The following is a 27,964-nucleotide window of genomic DNA, read 5'->3' as shown; positions in this document are numbered from 1 at the left end:
ACTAGCTTGGTTTTTATAGGTTTTTACTACATCTCCTTGGTAGCTCTTTCTGTTACTGGCCATTGAAGGGAAATAAAGCTCCTTATGGGGATTGATAAAGGAGTCCTCCCCCTCCTCTGTAATTGACCATTACAGACAAATGAAATTCTAATAGATCCTCTTGGGGAGGAGTGTCACTGTGCCTCTTAGACTTTGTTGAAAAATACAGTTTTATGTCCCTTTTCATGTCAAATTGTAAGATAAGTCTACTTTATCTTCCTATATGCTACCTCCCTTCTACATTTCTATTTTTCCTACTGTATGAGCAGTGCCACATCCCAAATCTATTATGTAAACTGTGCTTGAGCCCCTTTTGGGATCAGAGCATGGTTCCATTACAGCAACCAGTCATATTCTTTGTATAGGTTATCTTTAAAGAGTTTATCAAGAATAACGTCTAGCAGTTGAAGCTGAGATGTCATTCCCCCTGGGATAGTGACTAACTCAATGGTCATCTTTATTTTGTCGGTTCCGTGGCCATGAAAAGAGTCGAGATTTAACATTTCTCTTTTCCTTAACAAAGCACTCGGTTGTCATCATCACACAACCTAAATAAGTTATGCTATGATTATAATACGAGTATAATTTTTATGCAGAAAACGTTGTTCTAGATTTGGGCCAGTACAGTATACTATTTAGAACTGGAAGTATGTATGTTGTTTGTATGTTTAGTCAGCAGTCCAAAATAGGGTTCCCAGGTCTTAAGTTTTTCTCTAAGATGCTTTCTTCTGTTTATTGCTTTTTAGCAAAATATTTATTTTAAAATGGTCGCGAAAGTATAATTTCAAATTTGAAATATTTAAAATCAAAGAACATGTTAATATTGATAAGCTATATGAGGAATTTTGTGAAACTAGAGAACAGTTAACTGCAAGTTCAAAGTATGAAGGCACTGATGTAGAAAAAAGGGTTCATTTCTTCTCCAATGCTCCCTAGAAAAATGTGAATAACATTGGTAAAGTTGTAGGCTCTGTGTTTAGTATTCCAGGGTTCAATGTGTTTGTGGAGAGAGTATTCTCTCTAATTAAACAAAAATGAACAGATGTAAGGAATTGATGTACCAAGGACTAGATTGAATCAGAACTACAAGTTGTTCTAAACTTTCATCTTCCATGCCAGGAGTTTTTCTAAAATGCAAAAAGCGATATAAAATTGTTAAGAAAAGCAAAATCAGTGAACAGGTATAAGTAAACAACTGAAGTAATGTACTTGTAACCAAAATAAAACTTGTATCTTTATAACCTCACAGTATAGAATATAATGAAAGAATTTAAAATAGTAATTTCTAGTGATTTTCATTAAGCCGGTCAAAATCGTCTTCTTATATATATACAGAAGACCTGGTAACCATAGTCCAAAGATTGGTTGGAACTTCGTGACACCAATAAGGCATACTCAGGAGGCAACTAAGCCATGAGGTAATGGGGTAGCGTAGCCAGTTCCTTTCTCCCTTAGAATGTATAGTATTCTAATAATTTTCGTTGTAATAATCACTCTACTGAATATCATGGAGATGGGCAGGTGAAGATGTATTTTCTTTTAAATTTTTTTGTCATGTTCTGGAGGAACTACCTCCTGTGTTCCACGAGATGAGCAGATGATAGTTTGTGTCTATATATTTTTTTAATATCATATTGTGCAAGGGAATTTCTCCAGTGTTCATCGCTTCACTGGCCCCACATTTAGTAAGATACAACTAACTCAAGTATGTTACATGAATTATTGCATAATTATTGTCTACTACTACTACTAGTCAGATTAACTTTCGTAAAAAAATTAGGGCCATATTCATAGACATTCTTAGGGCGGGCTTCCAGTGGATGATCAGCGAACTACCGTTTTTCGTATTCATAAACCAGTGATAGCGATATGAATCCTGTACAAGTAATCACTCGATAGCCCGGATTAGTTTAGCAGGCTCGTAGTGCGGGCTAGCAAAATGTCTATGCATAGCACCCTTTGTGTATTGAATTTATGTAGTACATTTTAATTAATTGCATATTCCATTCTATTAATAAGAAGTACTCCAATGTTATTCATGTGTAACTTGAATTCTATTGCATAAGTTCTTCTTTTTAGATTATTACAATAGGACTAGCCAGAAATAATGCTTTCTTTGCCAATAGTCAGTGAAAGGGACTCCCCACCCTACAGTTTATTTCCCCATGTGCTATTACATCAATTTCTCATATGACAGCCACAAAGAATGAATCATTCACAAGATTTTGCTGATGCATTCCTTAAAGCCTTTGTCAATATGGCAACATCTAAAAGAAAAGCATATGAAACGTGATTCATGGACCATTGCCCCTAATTACACATAAGTGGATAAGTGAGAATTATTGTTATGAGGTGCTGAGTTTGAAAGAATCTGATGCAGTGATAAAGGTAGTGAGAATACTTCTTTATCACGATGGCCCCACTATACAGTAAGTAATGGACTATTGATTTATAAAATGTGACCCAGTAAAGTTCTAAAATATTGAAGATATTTCTTCCCAAAATAGACACAAATATACTCAAAAACTATACTACACCTCATACATTGTCAAAATCTCAGATTTACTAATTTATGGTGTGTTAAATTTAAGACATTATTATGCATTGTCTGGTGTCAACAGGAACTGGTGAAAGTGAAGAGGCCAGGTCACGGAAGAGACGTCGAAGCTCTCTGTGCTTTCTTGAGCAGTGGATGTGGGGTGGAAAACGTCGTTCAGCTCGAGTCCGTTCTACTGTGAAGAGGGAAGCAGAGAGAGAAGATTTCAATGTCGAAGAAGTATTGAGGAGACTGATTCCACAGTCTTTATTGTTAGTAGCTTATAAAATAATTATGGCCTAATAAAAGTATGATAGTTAAGTTAATCTTTCCTATTGTTGTTGGATTATTAATATCCTTGATTCCTATAAAATTAGAATATGAATATTTAAACATTTTACATCTAGATACTTGGCCACAACCAGTATTTTTTATCTTCATCTGAAATGTCGTTCAAAATTCTGTGGCATTCAAATGCAGTGTAGAAAAATTGTGTTTGGGCCTTATTGTTTTTTTTCCAATTCCATTTTTCCTGCCATAATTCGACCATTTCTCCAATAATACATTCCTCCTGATAATGTGGTACATCATGGATTATGTTTAAGATAACATCTTTGGTGCCGTACTCTTAGAGGCAAATTTTTGAGTTGAGATGATCTTCAAGTACCTGTTTGATTAAAATTAAAATTATTATTCATAGGATATTGAACTGTGGTTCATACAATTTTTATTTCCATAATTAAGTACATGTTTCAGATATTCAAGGCTATAACGTTTCTTTCATTTAGCCATGTGCAGCACTTACTTTCTTCCCTTATTATAGCTTTTATTTTATTTATTTTATGTAGAAGATACTCGCACCTTAAAATAATATTTTGATGAAATACATTGTTATAATATTGTAACTTTTATTCTGCTTTAACCACCACGCACCCGACAACAATGCGACTTTTACTTTTAATAATTCACCCTACAATGGGTATTCCACTCAACACAGCAACACAATAGTCGTTATTGCACTTCACACAGCGACAATGACAATACACAATATTGAGAAGAATAACAGTGTACTCCTAATTTAAATTAATGTTCACAATGCACTATGTGCAGAACAAAACTGTCAGTTCACAGTTCGCTTGCCTTGGCTAGTTCCTCCAGCTCACTGTTCAAGTTCACTGCACGTCGAACCCAGGTCTCCCAGCTGCAGTTCACTGCACGTCGAACTCAGATCTGTCAGCTGCGGTCCACTGCACATCGTACTCAGGTCTCCCAGCTGCGGTTCACTGCACGTCGAACTCAGGTCTCCCAGCTGGGGCTCACTGCACGTCGAACTCAGGTCTCCCAGCTGCGGTCCACTACACGTCGAACCCAAGTCTCCCAGCTGCGGATCACTGCACGTCGAACTCAGGTCTCCCAGCTGCGGTTCACTGCACATTGGACCCGGGTCTCCCCGCTGCGGTTCACTGCACGTCGAACTCAGGTCTCCCAGCTGCGGTCCACTGCATGTTGAAACCATGTATCCCAGCTGCGGTTCACTGCACGTCGATCTCAGGTCTCCCAGCTGCGGTCCACTGCACATCGAACTCAGGCCTCCCAGTTGTGGTTCACTGCACGTCGAACTCAGGTCTCCCTTGCTGCATCACTTGCTGCTGTCCAAGACTGATTGACTTTCTGTCGGCAACTCGCGCTTTTATTACTACACCACATATTCTGGAATCTTTGATTCGCGTGGCCTTCTGGACCTTCGAGAGAAATCCGCTTCTAAATGTTTCCTTACTTCTGCCCAGTCACAGTAGCTTTTCTCCCCCCCTCGCTTCATACCACGCTAGCGTCTCGAGTTTCTCTCCCGTGCCTTCCCTCTTGCTAGATGCGTGAGCACACTCCTGAGGGAACCAGAACAATCCAGAATATGGCGCCACAGTATTTTATTTCAGGAAAAATGAGGGATCCATTAGAGTAAACATTTTTTTTAATAGTTTTAGTGTTAGCTTCTAATGGGTGTAGACATACCATGTGTTCTCACAATGTTAAAACCAGCATCTAAACAATAAAATATTTTTGTTAGTATTATTGTACTTATCAGCTTCTGCCATAACACCAGGGGCGTATACTGGTTAAAGGGTTTGTGCTACCGCTGACCCTATTATTACACAAAATATATCTAACAATTACTTTAATTTTAATTACTATGGTAAAACTAATAATACAAAATTATAACATTATGTTATATTATAAACTTTTTCTTTTGTAATTTCCTTGGGCTACCGCCGGTAGCCCCGGTAGCCCGCAAAATACGCCCCTGCATAACACCACAGATATACTGTAATATTCAGTGGCAAGTACTTGACTGATACCAATCTTCCAAGCATCCCATCTATTATCCATCCAGCTCAAGAAAGAAATCTTACATAAACAATGCGTTTTTATCACTCTAAAAGGGTGTGATTACTTCAGGGCATCTATTTATCTACTGGTAACTATTTATAGTGACTTCAATCGGCTGAATTCCACACATAACACGTGTTCTTTCCAAGTATCACAGGCCGTTAGAGAAATATCTTATTTTAGTTAACTCACACAAGCTAGCATAAGAGTAGCATTTAAGAAAAGTATTAAAATATTCAAAACAATAGTTATCTCTCCACTCTTTAGAGTTTTGCCAGTTTAATGTTTGACTACAACACTGCCATTAATGTTACGACTGTAGGAAGGACTGTATTGCTTTATCGACATGCTTCCCTTCCAAATGATGTCATTCTAGATGTGGCTGTTGAATGTATCATATACTGAGAAGTGGCTTATGAATGATGTACTCTGATGCTAAAATATTTTAAATTAAAATATAATTATTTATTTAACACAGATTTTATTTGAAAATAAAAGATAAACGGTAGAATATAAAATATATCGGACTATACTGTTTTACACTGAGAGGTGTACTGTGGTATATGGCCAATCATGGGTTATCACAACACGTGCATTTGTTGACATTAGGTTTCACTCTAAGTTGGATAGATAATAGGAGTGATGTGCTGAAGCTGTAGTTTCTTTTGCCTCCACTACAAAACACCACATGATGATGATGATGATGATGATGATGATGATGATGCAAGCACTGTCTGTCCACCACAAATTCCATTCGGGCTCACAAAGATTCGAAGCCAGGCTACCAGAATGGAAAGTTTTGAAGCTCTTGAGAGAAAATTGGATAAAATGATGATGTACTGAAATGTGTTATTAAATTGTTAGTGCCAAAGAAAGGCATGTACCTTATTTTGAAAAATGATTCCTTCATAATAAAAATACGTGATAGACCATTATCATGCCATCTTGAGATCTAGTTAGCCTACAAAGTCAGTTATGCCATGAACACAAGTTTTTGTGCAGGAGAATCTCTTTTAACAGTAGTTGAGCATTGCATTTCAATATGACAGAATCACCTTTCATAAATGCCTTAAAATGACAATAATTGTTTCACAGTTACACATCACATTTGATTCACATTTAACGATTATTTATTCTTTAACTTGTGTGAGATAACAGTTTCTTTATGTAATATTCTGCAGACCAAATGTCATGAAGGATGAGAAGAGAAAGGAACTGGAAGCAATGAAGTCAACAGAAGATTCCTTGGACACAATGGATTTGTACAAGCTGTTTGAAAGACGTGAAAGTACAGAAGGTCGTTCTGATGATAATCAACGCTCAACTGCTGCTTCTCCTAACAGGGAGTATGTTATGTTCATGTTAAATCTCAGCTTCTGTAGAAATGAGAGCTAGTTATTTACTTAGCTAACAAATGAATAATCAAAGGTTGAAATGTGAGGAACAATATTACTGTTGTATTTAATGGCTTTAGAAATGGAAATAGTTGCGAATAAATTAATTCGAAGTTCATTCATTCATAGTTTTCTGCTCAAAGGCAGGTCTTTCATTGCAAATCCAGCATTCTCCAGTTTTTCCTATTTTCTGCCTTCTTCTGAGTATCTTAACTCGTCTATAATCTGATATCTTCTTCTACCCTGAACTTATCTCCCGTTCACCATTCCTTCCATTGCATCCTTCAGTAGGCAGTTTCTTCTTAGCCAGTGACTCGGTCAATTCCTTCTTCTTTTGCTGATCAGTTTCAGCATTATTCTTTCTTCACCCTCTCTTTCTAGCACAGCTTCATTTCTTATTCTGTCTGTCCAGTTCATACACTCCATTCTTCTCTACATCCACATTTCAAATGCTTCTGGTCACTTCTCTTCACTTCGTCATAATGTCCACGAATCTGCCCCATACAATGTTGTGAGAATGTATTGCTTTAAAAGAACAAATTTTGTTCACACATGAGGTCGTTGACTTAAATTCAGATAGTTGCCAAGTGCAGATTTAGCTGTCTACAAAACTTCTCCCTAACATTTAGTAAAGAAGATTAATAAGAACAATGTGCTACAGTGGCTGCAGGTGTGAAATGGAAAGGCAGTAAGGACTTGGAATAATTCTTGCCGAGTTGGCATCTTGAACGTATCTGTTCTGTTTCGATGTGCTTGTAGATTTTGTCCTTTGACTGCATTTCATCAGTATTCTGTTTTTTTTTTTTTTTATGAAATGTTGCTTTATGTTGGAATTTGTTCTGTTCTGTTTTATTGGCTAGTGGTTTCTTCCTCACTGTGGCACCTCTTTTTGATAGTTTATCTGCACATTCATTTCCAACAATCCCTACATGAGCAGATATCCATTGTAACATAACTTTCTTATTTCTTGCCCTTACTATTTTCATTTGGTTTCGAAACTGTTTATTGTCGTGTTGTTGCTTTCTGTTGTAGATTTTGAATCTGAAAGATTTACAGTTTTCTGATGTATTTATGGCCTTCATAAAAACGTTTTCCAATCCTGACTTGATTGCTTTTAGTTCTGCATAAAATTGATTTGAGTTTCCATCTAAGGGTAGATATTATGAAAATTTTATACAATGTGTGCCTGCCCCTGCTTCATTTTTATTGTTCATAAGCGAGGCATTTGTATATATTTTCAGCCATTCGTTTTCTGGATACTTTTCATGTATGGTTGCTGAAACTGTTGCTTTTATTTTACGTAGTATGTTAGATTTCTTATTCACTGGAAATATAAGTTCAGTTTCGTTTTCTGTGTCGATATATTCTGTTAGGCTCGTTAAACATTTTGGTGACTTAATCTGCAGTAATACTTTTGCTTCTGTAATATTGTGTAATAGTTTTAAAACTTGTTTGAGTTTTCATGTGATGTTTGAGTTTTCTTGTGATTTGTAACTAGAAATCTGAAATCACTGATGTTTATTTTTGTTGCCATGTAGTTTCTGTTCGTGTATAGTAGCTTTCATTTCTTATTCTGGTTTGATTGAGATATTTCTTGTAAATGTTTGAAGAGCAATGATAGGCATTATTCTTACTGTCCCAGTAATAATTATTATCAGTAAGTTATTTTTTGAGATTTCTAATTTGTTTTGCAGGGTAGTATTTGTGGTTGTCAGTATTTCACCGCCATCCAGTAAATTGGGTTTGATGGTTTTTTTTTTACGCTGTGTTTAGTAAGTCCTTACTGTAGGACTTGTGGCTTTCCCGATGTTGGATATGGAATAATTCTTCTCGGATTCTCAGCCGATAGTTGCTTCCAACTCACCTGGCTGAAAACCGGAGAAGAATTATTCCAAGTCCTTACTGCCTTCCCATTTCACATCTGGAAGCCACTGTAGAACGTTGTTCTCTTACTAATCTTGCTTACTGAAAGTTATTTAAGTCTTACATGGTTTTTTATTATGAGCTTGTGAAGTTCTATTCCTAAATATATTATGGTTTTGGTCTATTTTATGTTGTTATTGTTAATTTTTAAGTTTATATTTTTTGTTTCATTTTGCATTATGAATGTCCGAAAATGTGTTTTATTTGCGTTGATTTGCGTATTATTCTCATAGCACCAATTTTTCTGGGAATTTATTGCCTTCTCATTCGTTTTCTGTAATTTTATATATTGTTTTTTGTATTGCTGATTTTTAGCTGATGTCCACATAATTACGTTTTCTGCAAACATTTCCGCCTTGATATTTTCATTTCCATTTAGTGCTACTGCTGGATCATTAATGTAGATATTGAACTGAGTGATACTTGTTACAGCACCTTGTGGGAGTCCGACTTTTGTTTGCATTCGTTTGATATTGCTGTCCTTTATCTAACTGCTATTCATCTTCGATTGAAAAGGTCCTGAATTACTGTCGTATTCTGTGACAGTAGTACTGTCCATGGTCTTGTAGAAAGTGTTAATCTAAGGAATGTCTGTTCTTATGTTTGTAATTTGTGCTGAAGGTGATTTTGATATTTTCCCTTTTGCTTGTCATTCTTACATCATATCTTACCATGTACAATCAATCAATCAATCTTCTTAATGTATCCAGCTGTTTGCTGACAACATAAAGTCCACTATAGTCAACTGTAGTCTATTCAGTTGTTGTTTTTCAAGAGAAATGAGGGGTATTTTGATCGGTGTTCATTATAGATGCCTGTTGCTAGTAGCCAGAGTTAGGGTGTAGTCAATATATACTGCAGGTCTTACCATGTACAATAATAAATTAAACATTGCAAAGAAGACTGAAAGTTTTCATCTATAGCAAAATTGTGGTAACCATAGATTATCCATTTACTTTACACACCCATAATTATTATTGCATATTTTTTTCTAGGAAAGAAGACTTATCAAAGGTGATAAATGATGAAACTTACTTTGGAACTGAAAAAGAAACCATTGATATCGAGAAGTTTATTCAGCTCAACAATAAACATGACATAATTGACTTACTAATAGTGTATGTGAAATCTATTTGCAATAAGTGGCAAATACTCTGGCCCGAAGCTCTACCTGCAGTTTTTCTGCAGGCATATCAATGTATGAGGTATTTATTTTATTACCTGTGGAGTTCTGTTAGAGATGAATGATTTGGGAAGAAAAGATGTTTAATAAAATAATATTACACGAATAACTACTGTATTCACTGTAGTCCCTTTTTATGAATGAGGGTCAGTCAGAAACTAAGATTCCCTATTTTATATACTGTATAGGTACTTTTATTTACAAATTACGCACATATTGAAATTAATATTTTAAGCTACATAACGATGACTACTATAAACACGTAGCATACATTTTTTTCATATTGACACAAGCTTCAAGATTCCTTCTCTGGTTCTTGTATTGCATTGTATTGTATTTATTAACATACCATGGTATTCGTATATTGCGTCACAAGCCAAAAAACTTAATACTACTATAAAGTCTTAATTTATAGTCACAGTCTAATTGAAATATATACAGAAGAGGTTTACAATATAGTCTACTAGTACAACACAAAGTTTAGTATCAATTTCATGAAGCATTGTTGAATGTCATGAATTCACCTACAGAATAGAAGGCGTGAGAAATTAGATACTTCTTTAATTTGATGTTAAAACGACTTGAATTGCATTCTGTACTGTTACATCACCTGAAAACTGTTCTACAGGATATTCCTTCATTGGTTCAAACAAATAGAAGTCACTAAGAATAAGGTCTTAGATGTAGAGGAGATTTTCCAAAATATTCCATTAGAAAAACTGCAGAAATTCCTTTGTGTAATGTGCAGTATGTGGTTGAAAAGGCCTTTCTCTTCCTCCCAAATTGCCTGTTTAGTCGTAATGTTGCATAGTAATTGTTCACTATTATTTTTGTTCCACAGTCTCTGAATTCAAGGATAATAATACCTTATTTATTCCTAAAAACAGTGGCCACAACTTTGCCTGCGCAGAAAGCTGCTATTGACCATTTAATTTCAGATGTGTATTAGTGTACCCATGCCTCCCTCAGTGTGTCAGTTATGATGGTTTCTAAATTCTGTTCCCTTCTTTAAACCTCTGGTGGAACATTAGGGAAAGAGCCCTTTGTGTCCATTGTTCAAACATTTTGGCACATTTTTCCTATAAATAAGCTGTCTTTCCATGAGTAATTTGAATGATGGTTCCAAATGAAATACCTACCGATTTCTGTGGCATTGTCTCTTACCATCCACCGTTGCTTCTGTTCTTGTATTCGTTTAGCTTTTCATTTGTTTAATACATTTCAAACTTTTTGTACTAAGGCAATTTAGATTTCCACTTAGAACTCTTGATAGCTATTCATCTTGTTTCCTCAGGGAGAAAGAGCATTGTGCAGAAAGTAAAATATGAGATGGAAAACAGTGTTCTTCCATCAGTTTTCTGTTTAATCACTAGGGATTTAATATTTATTAGACACTATACTTTCGATGTTTAAGCTTTTTTGGACTTTGCTTTTAACATATAAACGATCATTATTTGTTATTTTGCAGTATTCTGTGCAGAAACTTTGAAGTGTGAGCATTTTCAGTGCATTCAGTTCGTAGGATTTTGGTGATAATGATGATGATTCAGAATATTATTTATTCAACACTTAGGGATAAACGTGAGTTAAACATATTGATAAATAGAAAATTAGCCATTGTTAAAACTCTTATTCGAAGTGAAAATAAGTTCACTTGGATAAACTTTGAGTTGATTTCAGTAAAGTAATTAGATGATTAATAGCTAATATTTTTGTGTATTGCTATGCACTTAATATCTGTGTATTGCTATGCATTTTTCGCAGGCAACATGTGAATCATCCATCTGTCTTTTCTTCAGAGGAAGATGAAGATTGGATAAAAGAAGATGCTTGCATTACTTTACTTTATGGAGAGCTGTTTGTTGATAGATGGCTACAAGACAAAATTACAACTGATTTTAAAATAGGGTCAGTATGCAGTTAGAAGTAAAACCAGTTTACATATAAAAATCATTTTACTCTAAATCTAATAGACTATAAGAAATAACTGATTCACGAGACAATTACATTTTGTCCACAGAAATTATTAGTTAAGGGCCGATTTGCTTCCATTACTATTACGTGTAAACTTTCTAAGTTTCTTGAAATTCATTATTACATTTGTATATCTTTGAATATTCTCTTTTGTTCCTTATGTGTATGGTTCTTTTGCAGAAATTATTTATAATTATAGTCATTACACTGATATACAGAGTGATTAATATAAAATGGGTGGCTTTTAAAATAACATAACTTTGTGTACATCATACCATTTCTGGCTGAGTTTCGTTTATACAGTGCAGGAACTGTGGGAGTTTTGTTTTGTAAAGTGTCAGAGTGATGTTGCCACCATTATCATTGTCCAGGAGTGTAATATTTTCCTCCCTTTCCATTTTTGCTTTTGTTTCTGGATTGGTGAGGATGGCATACACGTTGTCTCAGCATGTGTTTTATTGAAAAATTACTGGTTGAAGTTCAGTTGTGACTGAGAATACTGGGAATTAAATCAATGGTTTTCCCAAAACACGCTATAAATGTTTCACATAAAACAGTTTTTTTCCGAGATGATAAACAGATTATAGCATTTTGAAGTAATCCTGTAGTAGATAATAAATATTATTGGTCTGCCACTTCCAAACATGTAGTGATTAATTACATTTATTTCTTTAGAGCTCACTTTGGTCGGATAGACAATATCAATCCTTAAAAACAAGTAAAATTTGCTGTGTCAGTATGTATACATATTTTTGTTTATAGAATAACTATGTTTTGAATCATATTTTGTCGATATTATTATAATATAGGAAGAAAGATGAGAGATAAAAAATTTTTGGATTCAAGAAATAGTAGACATACTCTAGGGCAGCAGTCATCAGCACAGAGCACCCTGGAGCCAGCGTCTCTTACCCGCGGAAAACACAGTGCACCATGGTGCACTCGTAGCTGCTAGCGGGTATGCTCCCTACCTCTTCCTACTGCACGACGGGGCACACGGGACGGCTCCGCTTACCCTTTGCACATTTCAGCGAGTGCTGATGACCACTGCTGTAGGGGAAGAACTGTATGAAAGGGATTATTAGAGTGGAGAAAAGTGTTAAAAGATGTGCAAGGCCATTATAAACTTACTAAATAAAATTTAAACCATGAATTCAGTTCCTCCCCTCTCCCCCCCCCCCCCCCCTCTGCTTTTTAATTGTATTGCACCTAGTTATTACCACGATTTATAATTTATAGAGAAAAATATTGTTTTTTGAAATGTTGATATTAATGTCGGTTTTTTCGGTGTCATAAATGAGAGTACCAAAATATATGACATTGACAAATAATTTTTACTTCGTTCTTTGTTAAAGAGTCTGTTTTCACTATATTTCCTTTTGCAGGTATGAGGATGAAATACCAGCAGAATCAATAGGGCAGCTAGTATTTGTATCTGTCCGAGAAGGATTATTTAAAGAGGAACATCTAAAATATATATTGCGGCTTTATTGGCTGAAAGCTCACCTTTTTATTAATCAAGGAAGTGCAGACATAGCTATAGAATCATTGCACACAGTAAGTAAATTGTCTCTATATTTCGTAATAAATACATGGAATTGAAGTATTATTGCTGGTTAATTATTTTCATGTTAATTTTGAATAAATATTGTAATTATGTTTGTGTTCTGCATTGTACAGATTCTCCAGTATCTTGAGGAAAGGTGTGATGCCACTAACATGCAGAAAGTATTTCTTCCAAACTGCAAGCATCATAATATTATTAACAAAGAATTGACACAAAAATTGCTCATTACTCTCAAAAGGTAATTTTTACATGTATATAAAGTGAATCTCTTTATACATTTTGATTACACAACTTTTAACACTACATCACTTCGGAATATGAGTTCTGAAGAAGGCCAATAACAGGTCGAAACATGTTAACCAGGTAGGATAGAATATAATACGAAAAAGACATATAATACATATTCCTAGACACCTCTAGATTTATGACACTTGGTAAAATAAAACCTCGTTTAAATTTAGAAACCTATAGGACAAGTGAAAGGTGTAGTCTGTTGATGTCTTTGGACAGTGGCAGTGTGGTGTAATGTGTTGTTGATCAGCAATAGACTTATGTAATATTGTGATGAAGATACCAAGTACTGTATACAGAATTGTTTTCTCCATTATTTTCTATACGAAATTATTTTTTATTTTCTTACAGAAATCAGAATTTATATAAAGTTCAGAATCTTTATGATGAGCAGCATTATGAAGACCTAGTGGAAATACTTCAAGAGACTTTTCATTTTTCACAACAATCGCAACTTCCACTGTCAACTCCAAATAATAGTACAAGCTCATGTCCTGATCGAGCCACCCAACTTGCAATGTTAATGGATGCTCTGTGGCAGCTGAAGAGATATCAGGTGTTGTATACACTACAATCAGCAATTGTTCATTCGTTTCCTAAATGCTGATTTCAATGTCAATTATAGTTTCTGAATCCTGTCTTAGCCTTTTTGGTTCTATAAACTTAATGGAGTTTAAAAAATAAAAAAAGACATTATTTCTCCATTTCAGTCTTCCAGGCTGTACAGATTTTTTTATAATAAAATATCGTATTTGGTTTATATGTAATCGAAAATAACAGTTCTTCATGGGAAGTCCTTTGGGAGAAAGTGCACAAAATGACCGTGTACAATCAGGTGTAATGATTTTCTTCAGGATTATTCACTTTCTGTTGTACAGAATGTACAATAGAACTCCTTTTTAACGAATCTCTGGGGGATTACTTTTTTTTTTCCTTAAATAGGTTACATTTCATGAAGGCACATGGAGTGCATGGGGGGGGGGGGGTAGAGCCTCATGCTTTCTTGACTGTGGCACTAGAAGGGGATGTAGCCGGCACCACGTTCTGACCACCTTTCACCCCAGGAAAGACCCGGTACTCAGTTTGATAGAAGTGGACCTTGGGGCCATTCTGGAAGTTTGGAGATGAGAAAATCCCACCAAGACCCAGGATCGAACCCTGGACCTTCCAGTTCGTAGCCAGCTGCTTACCAACTGAGATACCCAGCTGTCTACTTAAATAGGGATTTTCCTTAAAAGGAGGTTTACATAAAATGGGAAGGAAAGGCTTAAATAAGTACTAATGTGTGTTATATATAAACTTTATTATAACCATTTAATTAGACTTACAATTATTATTTACAGTAAATTTCATTGCAACATTTTCTAACTCTTCAAATGGTGTGGCATGAATGTTTTTCTGTTTGGTTGAACCCAAACCACACTGAAACTCAGCAATGAAGATTTCTTCTTTCTTCTTCATTATTCCCCATAATGTAGTTGGCAAACCATGCTTTTTTGTCATATGTGATAGTGTTATTTGGAGATTAAGCTCGACATCCCTTATTATTTTCACTTTTCATCCAATAGTTAATTTCTTCCATTTAATCGCCATTATAACGATGCATAAACAGCATAAATAGCAAAAAAAAAACTTGGAAACAGAATCCACACAAATCTCGAGAACAATGCAAGCAAAGCAACCACTCTGTGAAAGCAACTCAAAGCAAGACCATAAAGAATATCACCACCACATTACTGTCGATTGTGATGCACTTTCGAATATGCTGGTACTATTGATTATCAATATTTCGGGCTTCATTATCACAAAATACATTTGAAAAGTGTTCCTTAAAGACGAGATTTTTCTTAAACCAGTTTCTTAAAAGCGGGAATTAATAGTATTATTCTTATGGTAATTTGGCTGTGACTTAACAGATTGTTCCTTAAAAACAGGAAGGAACATTAAAACAGAGTTTTACTGTACATTACATACGGTTTTTCACATTTCTTTATACAGATTTTTTTATAATAAACTGTGCATCGGATTTTGATCATATGTGATATTAGCAAGTAATTTTTTTTTCGAAAATAACAGTTCTTTGGTAGAAAGTGCACAAAATGACCGTTTACAATCAGGTGTAATGATTTACTTCAGAATGATTCATTTTCTGTTTGTGCAGAATGTACAGAAAATATTATTGTTTACCGAAATAGCAAAGATGCTGTTGTGATTGTAAATTGCAGTGTGTTCCTTTTGCAAATCTTGTTACAGTCTGATAATAAATACCGGTATTTACTGTTAAATGAATGCTGGCTGTGTGTTATATGAGAAAGTATGTATGATATTAACATGAGAATGTTAATTAATCATTATTCTAGCAAAAATGTTTTCTTGATTTCTCACTTCTCATGCCATTATGTTAAAAGATTTGATAAATTTGTTACATAAACAACTTTCCTGTGTTAATTGAAACTATGATGGTAATTTACCTTAGTTAAGTACTAGTTTTAGCTTGTAATTGTAATTTATTGGAGACTCAAATTTTATTAATTATGTCTGTATAATTAGGATTGCTTTTACTGGGGAGAAGCATGTTGCAATGAAGCACTACACAAATACCTAAATTCTGAGGACAAAGAACAAAGTAAATGGGCTTCTACAGTTGAGAAACTTCTTTCTGGGATGGAGTCCTGTGTCAATAAAGGTGGAATTTCAATTAGTAAGTATGTTTAAATAATTGACAGGGGATTAAAGGAAATCCCAATGATTCCATGAAACATCTATATTCGAATTAAAGTAATAAAGTACAATATGTACTTTCTTTAACACTGCAATGTATTTTATTTAATATTCATGAAAATGCATTACCCATATACTCAATATGTCCATGACTATTGTTTTGAAAATCTCGAGGTATAATAAATTGAGAATGAAGAGAAACAGACTCTGTTGAAAACAACAAAGTACATATCTGTGGTACCACGAATGACATCAGAGTAAACCTTTCATGTCAAAATGTTACTATTTTTCTCTATTGTATTTTGAACATAGATGTTTCACATCAAAATGTTCATTTTGACTTTGCTACATATTAATAAATAAGAGACATGGTACCATCCATGTTTGCACTGTTGTCTGTTTTTATTTATTTATTTTTTTTTATATAATAAAGGTTGTGTCTTAAATTTCAGTTGATAGTATGCCAAACAGTAGATTGGCGCGTTTAGTGCAAAATTTAACCCATACTGTATGTCATCAACTTGAGGCACCAGAAACAGCAGTGGAGATGCCTGTAGAAACAATCTCTCCATGGATTCTTCTTCAGCAAATACTACAACAGTGAGTATTTTAATTACAATATGCATTTTGAAAGGTATTTATCAAAAGTTTTAAATTGTTTCTTAAGTGGTAACAATTTTGAAGTCTGTAAAAAACTGACACAAGTTGGAAATTTTCTGAAATAATATCTTCTCATTTTCTTCCCTTTAGAATAATGGTCAGAAATACTGTATTACTTAGTGCAACTTTGTCGTCGACAAATATTCGAACTTTTAAAAGATTTTGCTTCCACATATAGAATGAAATTCTTTCCTAATGTCGCTTGACCACTGCAATTCACATACAAACACTACTACTGATGAAGTACCAGTACTGTTCTGGTATGTCTTCTGATTGTTATGCTTGCGTCTAGACTGATGTAGTGTTAGTTGGTTCAAAACTGGCTGAGGGCATTAAACTTCTCGGGCTAAAATGTAAACACAAATTTGTGACATGTGAAAGAAAATTACAGTTATTCACATTTTTTTCCTTCTCTCTCTCTTTTTATATATTCAATTTTGAAGTAGCCTACTAGGTCGCATTATTGGACTCTTGCTTTTTAGAGTAGTAATATTTCACAATAAGTATACATTATATTAAAGATTTTCCCCCAAATACTTCACCAGCAGTGAAGAATGGCTTGCTGACAATAGTACTGAAGGGACAATATAATTTATTGCACATGGGTATTGTTAAGAGAGATCGTTAAACTAAGGATTTGGGTGAAAGAATTCAAGAATTTGTCTCACTGCAATTCACGTATGGTTTCTACTTTTAGGTGCAGATAGCTCTGCCAGCTAACATTTACTGGCACGCTCTGAATTTAAAGTGAGAGTAACTTAAAAATTTCCCTGCTGGTGATCATCCTGTTACTGAGTGTAATAAATTTCTTTACACAGATCCCCTTTTAATTATTAGAAATGAATTTCAGTTCTGCCTGGTTAGAGAACTCCAGGAAAGTCTTATTTGATCCTCACTAGAGACAATGAGTGCCAACCAACTTTTCATTATTGAAGACCTAACATTCTAAATATGTTGTTGTTTTCTAATGCCAGGCGTTTGACAATAAAGTCATTTGACCTCTTGCACTCCAATATTTTTCAAAGATATTATCATGGCCAGCCACTGAAGCACAGATTTTGAGGTGTTCCGAATCCATTTCTTGGTTTGAGTTGCACAACGGACAGTTAGAGGACTGATATATTCAAATTCTATGCAGGTGTTTGGCCAATGCTAAGTGCCAATTTTTCAAATTTCATTTTATTCAATCTAAGGGAGGAACATCCATATAAGAATATCATACTAAATTGTCTTTGTTATAGCTTAACTTTAAGTGACTCATTTGTGCGTCAAAATATGGTGTTGTAGATATCTCAACATGCATTCACAATGTGTTTTCCATCAATATTTCAGAAAGTTGTTTTTGGCACATATCACTTTAGAATGGTAGATCCTGTATTGATGAAGTTACTAATTACAATGTGCCATATGTGTATGCGTGCACTTAGATACACAGTATTGTACTGAAAATGTTCATCATTGTTACTGTAGTGGTTCATGATCTGTATGTGCGCATCATATATAAATGAAAGAAAGTCCTCCTCCACCCCAAAAGAAAACCCCTGATCACATATATACTGGTATTAGATTGGCCATTCTCATGTTATAAAATGGCAACATATAAAAGAGAACTACCACCAGAATCTCCAATTTGAAAATTAATTGTTATGATAACGATTGCTAGATGAAAGTACTGCTGCAAGCTATTACTCCATACAATTCCATCAGGATTATAAAGTGACTTCTTTTACAGTCGCTAGATGGCAACATAGTGAAATTGATAAAAGTTGTTGTCTTGAAAGTCCATTAGGCTCATCAGTCTGTTATATGTGATAAGGGAGGAAACTAGCGTGTGTCACGTTTTTAAGTAAGCAATTGAATAATGAAGTAGCTGTATTCATACATATAATTCAGATTTTGACTCCTTAAATTTCAGTAAAGAAGAAAAGGGGAAATCACGATCAAATTCAGAAGATGATGAAGAACATGAAGCCAGTGAAATTGGAGAATTGCCAGGATATATATCGATCTTATTTACAGCCCATGAGTATCTTGGAAAGTAAGAATTTTAGATTTTTGAGTAGGTTCTTAATTGTTACGTTAAAAGTTTAAAGAATATGGAGTAGTATTACATTACTCCGATCTTCAACTGACACTTCTTCTTATACTATATTCGGATGCCAGAAGATAAATGAAATAAATCTTTAAGTCTGCCATCAGACAACCAGAACAGCAACGTTTTCTTATGCAAATATGAACGAAGGAAATTGATAATGGACTGGTTAAAATATTTATATAATTTTTCTTTCCTTTTTTCCTCTCAGACCTTAACACTAGGGATGGTTATTCTTGGTCACTAGAGCATTTATGGAATACTTTAAAGGAGTCAGTGAATCTGAACTTGCTGTACATTTTAAAAGACAACTAAACGTTGTCTTCTACTAAAAATTGCACCATCACATTGTTTTTCTGCTGGTGACGTGTTTGTTATTGACTTTTTTCATTTACGAATAGTCAAGAGACTTTGGCCATGAAGGTCTTGCATTACTGTAGCACTTTTAAACTTCATTCTGTATAAACTTGAAGTTTTTAATTTCCTTACTCTACTTCTCTTTCTCCTTCGTCTTTTTATAATCTTGTGTTTCTGTGAGCATGATTTAGCAAAGAATTATTAAAACTTTTTTGGACCATTTCTTTAAATTGTAGTGATATGAGATAAATTTTGAAATATATAAATTTAAATAATTTGGTTTGGTTATTTCACAGGAGGTCGTGGTGCTGTAGTGGTGAAGGAGCACTTTTGTTGCACACAATGAATGTAGTAATACCAAGACTCAGAGATGAGAGATTTATTTCTGTTAGAGACAAATTAAATCAAGGCTTGGAACAGGTATTCTACTGCCTATATGCCCACCCTAACAAGAAAACAAAGGTAATGCAATGTTGTCTATGGGACAGATTAGTCCAGAAACCTATCAACATGTTACTGTACCGTATATTATGTACCCCCACCTCCCTCTATCTGGAAAAGAAATAGATTAGTGTGGTAATTTCGAACCAAGAACCTATGTACTTTATGTTGATTGATGTAATATCTATGTAATTCTGTTAATGTTTTCAGTAGAAACTGATATTATGTTGTGAAAAAGTCGGCCTCAGTAGTGCAGTTGGTATAATGCTGGCCTTCTGTGCTCGAGGTTGCGGGTTCGATCCCGGCCCAGGTTGATGGCATTTAAGTGTGCTTAAATGCGACAGGCTCATGTCAGTAGATTTACTGACATGTAAGAAAAACTCCTGCAGGACAAAATTCCGTCACACCAGCGACGCTGATATAACCTTGGCAGTTGCGAGCGTCATTAAATAAACCATAATTTTTTTATGTTGTGAAAATATTGCAAACATCCAGTTTTTTTAATGTTACAGATTTTTCTGTGTTTACATGATGTTTTCCTACTTACTTATTCTCGAATATTATGTTTATATTGTGTTTACATTATATGAAACATTAATCGAAAGAATAATATATTAATCTTCATCAAAGTAATTGACATTTTATATTTCGAAATCAGTAATTTTTTTCTAAAATAAAAACTAAACATTGACAATATATTGTTTGTAAATAGGCACGCTATCTGCAAGATCATGGAGTCCCACAGATTTCTCTGACATGGGAAAGAGGCATGCAATTGTATCAGTTTTATCAACCGGATGAACTACCAGAATTCGACTCATATAGAGTTGCTAGTATTACAGCTGATGTGGAAAGTTTGTTCAAACGGATTGCTGGGTTGATACCAGATCATTGCAACCCAGGTATTACAACTTTCCAATTTATTTATAAAGTGTTATTTACATTTGTGTTATCATAGTAATCACTCTTCGTACAAAATATGATAAAACTTTAAAGCTTCAAAATATTAAAATAGTTAAAAATAGGTAATTTACCTGATATATGCTGAATGGCCATTTCTAAGTTGTACAGACCCAGAAGCAAAATTGGGGCCATCTAAATTTTTCAAGTTCCAGTTATAACACACTGCACTGAGCATGCACAGTATATTATAACTGGAACTTAGAAAATTCAGGTGACCCAAATTTTGTTTCTAGGTGTAAAGTAGGATAAAATTTTGTAGGACAATATTTTAAGTATTGAGATAAATCACTCTGACTTTTCCATATTTTTTCCTCACTGCCAGTTCATCTTCTATATATAAGAACATTATAATCATATACAGTACTGTATCTTCCCGATAATTCGCTATAATTAATGCACGAACTTTTATGAAATATCGAAAATTGCTAATTTTATTATTAATTAAAGTTCAGTAAAAGTTACTGTGTTAGGCTCAATTACTACAATACACTTCAAAATCAAGTGCAAAATGTGAAACAGTGCAAAACATTTTCAAACATTATAATACAGCCTATTATTATTGTACTGCAGTGGGATAGAATCTTAAAACAAAAAAACATAGGTTTTACAAAATATCATACGGCCCTAGTTTAACAAAAATGTCTTTTTTTTTTTTTTTAGAAGACTTCATTTTTTCTGATTTTAGATCACACATTTCTTAAGAGGGAGGAAGTGTAAATCGAATAAAAACGGAAATAACATTAATTCCCCCCCCCCCCCAAAAGGACAGTGAATTACCTGCAAATCAAATTAACCACATGCGAATTATCGGGAGTTGACTGTATTTCATTTTAATTTTTTTTATTTGCGAGAAAGAAAAGTAATTATTATGTTTCTTCATGTAAAAAGTTATTGATCAATGTCCATATTTCTCTTGTAGCACATCTAGTAGAAAAAGTGGTGGCATACATTGATGGGACTAGTCGGTCACTCCCTGTATTAGGAGATGCTCGTTCGCAACTTCCTCGTTCAATATCAGCAATTTATTATCTCTTGGCTGACTATTATTTTAAAGTCAATGAATGGGTGAGTCATAGTTTATCTTTACCATAGTTTAATGTCTTATTACTATATTGGGAAGGGTTCAATTCTTGAAACTTTCAGTAAATTTCAAGTTCATATTTATTTATAAATTGAAGCTAATAATAATAATAATAATAATAATAATAATAATAATAATAATGAGAAGGTTAATTTTATGGAATATGAAGTAGGTATTAAAGCTCTCACAATGAATTAATCGATTTCTGACAACTCCACTATCCCCATGAGTCAGCTAGAAGAGCCTGAATTCTTTACTTTCCTTTCCAATGCGGCAAGACGAGTGAAAACATCATTACCACATAGATCGTTTGCTCAGTTGTCATTGTATTAAAACAATTCCTTCCATACTTATCAATAATGAACACAAACACTCTGCCTGTCTGCCTTCCACCCCCCATCTGCTTCTGCTTCTGAGTTGAGGAAAGGGAGAATGCTGCTAATTGCAGCACCGTGTTCTGGCCCTGTACCTTTCACAATAAACACATCACAAGTCGATTCTTTCATTGTAGTAGCAGTAGCAAACCATTTATTTTCTCTTTTTATGAAGTATAGAGAAAATATTGTGATGCTGCAAATAAATTTATTTTGAGATTTTTATATAAATACATGTTTCCAGCATCCCTGATACCAAACAAATGTTTTTAGCATGCTGTCTCTTTATGTACACCTATCTGTATGTAGACTGTTCTGAATTGATTTTGTCCGTATTTATGGAACAGTTAACTCAGGATATACACACATAAAATATAATAGTTTTTATTTCGACACATATATGAGATTATTTGAAATTTTATTTCAAAATTGTTTAAAATGATACTAATCCCTGGAATAGAAATTAGATTAATTATGGTAACCCCAAATGGTGGGTTGTAAAAATGTATTGTGGATAATTTGACGAAAGTTATTTAAAATAATTATTTTATTTGCTGTGTATAATTATAAAGCATTTATAATGTAATGACTCCCACTTTATTAATTTGTTTGGCACTTAAAGTGCTATTTAATTGTTATAGTCACGTCCTGTTATTTCCGGCATGACTTCCTCTTTGCTTATGCGTTAGGAAGTGAAGGCTCTATAAAGTCTAGCTAGGTAGTATCATTCGCCATTTTTGTTCTTTCATTGCTGAATTACCAGACAAGGAATCTATTTGCCGCACCGTTAAACATTATCATGTCGTAGCTCCTATGATAATCAATCAAACGCTCTGTAATTGAGCAAATAATTGAGTGGCAAATAACGTCCTCGTGTGCTTTCTGTGAACGCCAACGAAAGAACCAAAATGGCGGGCGATTATATTAAGTATTTATCGAGCCTTAGGAAGTGCATAACGTCATGAGCAGTGAATGACAAGACGCACACATTTAAATGTAGCCGACCTGCAACGTGATTGGCTGCTGGAAATAAGAGTGATGGGCCTATAGAAATAGTTAACACCAAACGTTATGCTAGAAATAAAGAAAAATATGGTAATTTTTTTCTTTCAATTTAACTGTTTTGGAGTTCAGATGACAGAAACAGAATTTCTGGTACAGATTATGAATAAATATTAAATAAGTATTTATTGCAAAATTAGAAAGAATATAAGTTGCTGTTGGTTATATTTCAAGGAAATTATCTTGACATTTATGGTTTTTTACAGGGAAAAGCAATTAGGCATTACTTGCTTGATGTTTGTGTTAATCCCATTCGTATTGACTCATGGGCAGGAATGGCCCTTGCAAGAGGCAGTCAGCTGGAAACAAAACTTAATTCTGTAAGCAAATTGATGAGTATTGTAAGTACATTTGGTGTATTTGTATGGTTGCACGTCTTCTTACCGTGAACTGAACATTCTAAAAATACCATCCAGTGATGTGCTCATTTTGTAACTTTTTTTAAACAGAAACATTATTTCGTTTAACTACTGTAATCTGAAAACTTCGTTTTTTATATTTTCCATAATTATATTTATTTTTATTGATGTATTGTATATAGAAGAAAATAATTTATTTACATTTATTGTTTTTTTAGATTTACTTTTAAATATTTTTTATTGACAAAAACAAAGACCTAATTTAAGACAAAATAACCAATATATTATTACTGGATACTATCTGATGTAAATTTTGGAACTCTCTCCAATGTTATGTAACACTTTAATAGTTTCATATTTGGGCAAGAAACGAAAATGACGAAAGAATGTCACAACTATGTTTTGCAAATATCTCTTCATTTTATTGAGGAAGGGGAGATCACTAAATTTGGTATGCAGTGTCAAAGTAACAAGGACATACCTGATTGGTTGATTTCATGTAAGTCCACATAGTCATTTAGACCTTCCAGTACACTGCTAGTCGTGTAGTGTTGAATTTCGCTTTTGAAATGCTGGGAAATTAATTACCCCTGATGATAGAATGATAAATCATAATAATTACTAGGAGAATTTAACTTTTACATGGGCAAGAAATTACCAACAATTTTTTTTATAAATTCCTTTCATCCAGAGACAATTATTTTCTATACTGTAAGTCCTTCTTTTCATATCATGTTTGGCAGATTGGGTCTGCAAACTTTGATCTAATGGCAATCATGGTAACCACTCAATCACCGAGAAATATTTATTCAGGATTATAACTGCAGTCCTCGGGAAAAGTGACGTAAGTCAGTTTCCACAAACCTTTTTTGATAATTTATTGACAACTTACGGAACATCTGCTCTCTTGGAAAAAAAATGCATAAGTATTTCTCCCATTACAATAATTCATACAGAAAAAAATCAAATCGACATAAACCAGTGTAAGTTGTCAATAAATTATCAAAAAAGGTTTGTGGAAACTGACTTATGTCACTTTTCCCGAGCACTGCAGATATATTTCATAAATATATTTTACATGATAAATTTTATTTTTTCTATTTCTTTCTGTAGGCCATTGTGGAGTATAATTTTGACCATTATAAGGATCAGGACTATTCATAAGCCAGTTCTGCCCACGTGTTAACTTGTCAGGAAATCTGTTTGAGATGACATCTGAGTCGAAAGTTTCATGCAGAATGTCCAAAACGACATAAGCTGTATGTGGCCTGGTTCCATCCTGCATGAACCAGAGAATCACATGTGGATTCTCTAACCAGAGTTGTCTAAAATTTCATGTAGTTTCCTTTTCTTTCTCATACAAATGTTAGAGTAATACTTGAATTAGGCCATGAGTCAAATCATTTCCTCTTGAATACTTTATCATCAGATTACAGTTGAACGAATTTTTAACTAAATAAACAAATTTGTTATTTCTAAAAAAATATTTATCTTGAATCAAGCCATGTTAGATGCTTGAAGTAAAAATTTTAATTCGAAAGTAATAAAGCTGTCTCCTTACGATAAATGTTTTAATACTTTTAAAAATCCAGTAATTTAATTTGACTGTTGAAGTTCACGGGACATTACTTTCTTATTTATTGTTTATTTTTATTGCATTTAGTTAATATTTTATTATAATTTTGTGAGTAATTGCAAGACTTTAATTTCATAAAACATTTACTTTTTTATTTATTGTTTATTTTTGCTCCATTTAGTTAATGTGTGCTGTTGTACTTTTGTGCAATAATTGTAAGACTTCGTTACGGTTACTTCTAGTGTGAACCACTGAAAAGTGAGATGGATTTCCTGCGACAAGCATCTGCAGCTCAACGTTGTTTCCAGCGTGCTCTTGATATAGAATCAAATCATTCATTAATGTGGATTGAGTACGGTTCCTTTGTTTACATGGTACATTCCTTCTGTTCCCGTTTACTTAAACAGGTAAGAAAATACCGAAATATAGTCATTTCCTGGTTAGGAGCTGTTATAGGATTTTAGTTGTCCCTTAAAAATTCACTGTTCTTGACTGAGTTTGAACCCATGAATTTTGAATCCAGTGAATGAGCATGATGAGCACTAGAATGTTGAGGATGACAATTTTCTTGTTAATATATAGCCTACAGATAAACAGTGAAGTGTAGTTTCTATACTTTCAAGATTTTGTGGAAGAATTTCTGTAACGGAGATTAAAAAATTAAGACTAAATTTTCCTTATTATAACAACTTTGTAGGTGTAATCAATATGTTAATACTAAACTCAGTTTAGTTTGTGGAGAACCCATAACTGTTACTTTATACATAGGACATGTTCATGTCAGTAAATTAAATAAATACGCGTAAATAAAAAATCTGAGATTGAGGCGTACTCTGCACCACAATGCTTTTTCCATGCACTGTCAGCCATGGCTATTCATGGTCCTTTTCTCTACATTTTTGACACCACCTAAAGAAATCCATTACTCATCACAATTCACATCGTGATATGGAAGCTGTTTCCTGTTAGATGTTGTTTTTCATTGTGTCTAAGTAATATGATCGCAGATTGTAAGGTTAGGGTATTGTGGATGCCATACTTTATTGGTAATCACCCTGTCTTCAAACACATCACGAATTTCTTGCAAAGAAGTATTAGTGACATACGTCATTACAGAATCCTATTGAAAGAAGCCGAAATACACTGCTAATGCTTTTTCAGCAGAAAAACTATTTACTTTTCTTAAATTGCATTGAAAAAAGACAAACATACAGTACTCTTTGAAAATTATTTTACTCGGCTTGTTGATGTATGCCAGGCATAGAAGATTGTTATTGGAAAGTGATTGTCATGGGTCAAACAGAAAGATTGTATTGGAAGGTGAATGGCGCTGGTCAAATAAAGGTTACCTATTACCTGCTGCAAATAGCTACTTCTCGAAGCCTCAACACTGTAACAAATGTCTCTCAGCACTCAGAAGGAGATAGCTTGCAAACCATAAGTAAAATCACACTTACCATGGACCTGACCTCAACTGATTGCCCAGTATATGAACTTCTCTACATAGTTGCTATTGATGTCCATGTATTTATCCACTGTGATATCGGTTTCCTTATACCTGTGTCAGAAATGTTTACTTCTAGTGATCTGACTATTTAGACTATTTTCGAGAGACTACTTTAAATGCAGGAACAGATGGCAATTGGTGAAAGATCAGAAAGGTTGGAAACCTCGCAGAAAAGCTCTTAAATCAGCTGAACAGTTTGAGGCATGCTGTGAGGTCTGGCTTACAAGCATAGTTCCAAAAGACAGCATGATTTCTGTTCTGAACAGCACATCTTGATTTCTTTAGTTTGACAATATGCACTGACATTAATTGTGTTTTCAAGAAAATGAAGAGACAAAACTACTATTTGTCCCACAGAATGAGAGCCATCTTTTTTTTCGACAAAGTTGCTTGCTTAAACATTTTTGCTTTCAGGGATGTTGAATGACGCCATTGCATTGGTGATAGGTTCTGTTCAGTGTTAGTACAAGAAATCCATAATTCATCTCCAATAGTGAAAACATTCGTTCTTCATTTTCAGATGCTGTTTGTATGTATCAGTGAGCATTTTTGCTCCTATAAGTTTTCTATGACCAGCTTTCCTGTCATAATTTCATGAACATTCAAACTTAAGTAAATTCAATAGAAAGTTAGGATGCTGTGATTAAAGAGTTCTATCTGACGTGCCTAGTTACATTTGATGGCAATAAAATAGCAGGCTGATTGCAAAATTAGACATTGAAATTCTACAAATGTTCCCACAGAATTTATCATCTACTACAGATCGCTTCATTCTTTATTATCCACTAATGAGACAGATTTTAAACCGAAATTTAATAATAATAATAATAATAATAATAATAATAATAATAATAATAATAATAATTTATTTAATCTGGCAGAGTTAAGGCCAACATGCCTTCCCTTCCACAACATCTGAGCCAGAATTTAAGTTTAAATGAAAGAAATCTGGATAATCATTCTAGTGATGTGTGTTACCTCCTATTTCCATAGAATTTTAACTTTCAGAATTCCAAGAAATAATGATGTTACGAACATAAATCCTCAGCATAAGTATTTCAGCATTGCACTACATGAACAATGATGAAAAACCAAAAAACATTGGTATTAATATTTTTTTTTCTCATACTGTTCATTATGCATTTTGTTTGTCTCTGAAGAAAAATAGTACCGTATCAAGCATTTTTTACTGGATTAGGGAAAGAAATATTTGATGCAAGGTGCACAGACTACATTACCTGCAGCAATATTCAACTGGGCATCATTAGCCATTTGAAGAATTGACTACACTACTTCTGTTCTGCGTCTTTATTTCGCACAGTATTAAGTGAGTGGATTTACGTTTTGCATGTAAAGGAACTGTACAATATAGAAGTTAAAAGTCTGAATACTATAACATCAACTTTTTATATGTGATTCATTTGAGAACTTTCATGCATTTTATTTATCTGTGTAAATATATTATAGTCTTAAATTTAG

The 27,964-nt window shown here is 33.9% G+C and overlaps 1 protein-coding gene across 2 annotated transcripts in view; it reads left to right on the top strand.

Annotated features, from left to right (window-relative positions):
- Nucleotides 1–27,964, top strand: part of LOC138694651 (calcineurin-binding protein cabin-1-like) — a 57,876-nt gene that overhangs the window by 9,618 nt on the left and 20,294 nt on the right. Inside the window, exons 8-22 of one of the 2 annotated variants that reach the window (XM_069818595.1) lie at nucleotides 2,661–2,847; nucleotides 6,142–6,306; nucleotides 9,273–9,482; nucleotides 11,225–11,368; nucleotides 12,820–12,991; nucleotides 13,115–13,239; nucleotides 13,644–13,848; nucleotides 15,843–15,993; nucleotides 16,466–16,613; nucleotides 18,589–18,711; nucleotides 19,419–19,584; nucleotides 20,276–20,465; nucleotides 21,446–21,591; nucleotides 23,250–23,363; nucleotides 25,221–25,385. In XM_069818595.1, coding sequence (XP_069674696.1) covers nucleotides 2,661–2,847; nucleotides 6,142–6,306; nucleotides 9,273–9,482; nucleotides 11,225–11,368; nucleotides 12,820–12,991; nucleotides 13,115–13,239; nucleotides 13,644–13,848; nucleotides 15,843–15,993; nucleotides 16,466–16,613; nucleotides 18,589–18,711; nucleotides 19,419–19,584; nucleotides 20,276–20,465; nucleotides 21,446–21,591; nucleotides 23,250–23,363; nucleotides 25,221–25,385 — 2,411 coding nt within the window. Of the gene's footprint in view, nucleotides 1–2,660; nucleotides 2,848–6,141; nucleotides 6,307–9,272; nucleotides 9,483–11,224; nucleotides 11,369–12,819; nucleotides 12,992–13,114; nucleotides 13,240–13,643; nucleotides 13,849–15,842; nucleotides 15,994–16,465; nucleotides 16,614–18,588; nucleotides 18,712–19,418; nucleotides 19,585–20,275; nucleotides 20,466–21,445; nucleotides 21,592–23,249; nucleotides 23,385–25,220; nucleotides 25,386–27,964 lie in introns of both variants that reach the window. The other variant, XM_069818594.1, reaches the window with a different exon arrangement.

The sequence above is a fragment of the Periplaneta americana genome, chromosome 2 (assembly GCF_040183065.1).
Source record: "Periplaneta americana isolate PAMFEO1 chromosome 2, P.americana_PAMFEO1_priV1, whole genome shotgun sequence".
NCBI lineage: Eukaryota > Metazoa > Arthropoda > Insecta > Blattodea > Blattidae > Periplaneta > Periplaneta americana.
The sequence above is the reverse complement of the archived record's forward strand: the minus strand, read 5'-3'. Positions and strand labels throughout refer to the sequence as shown.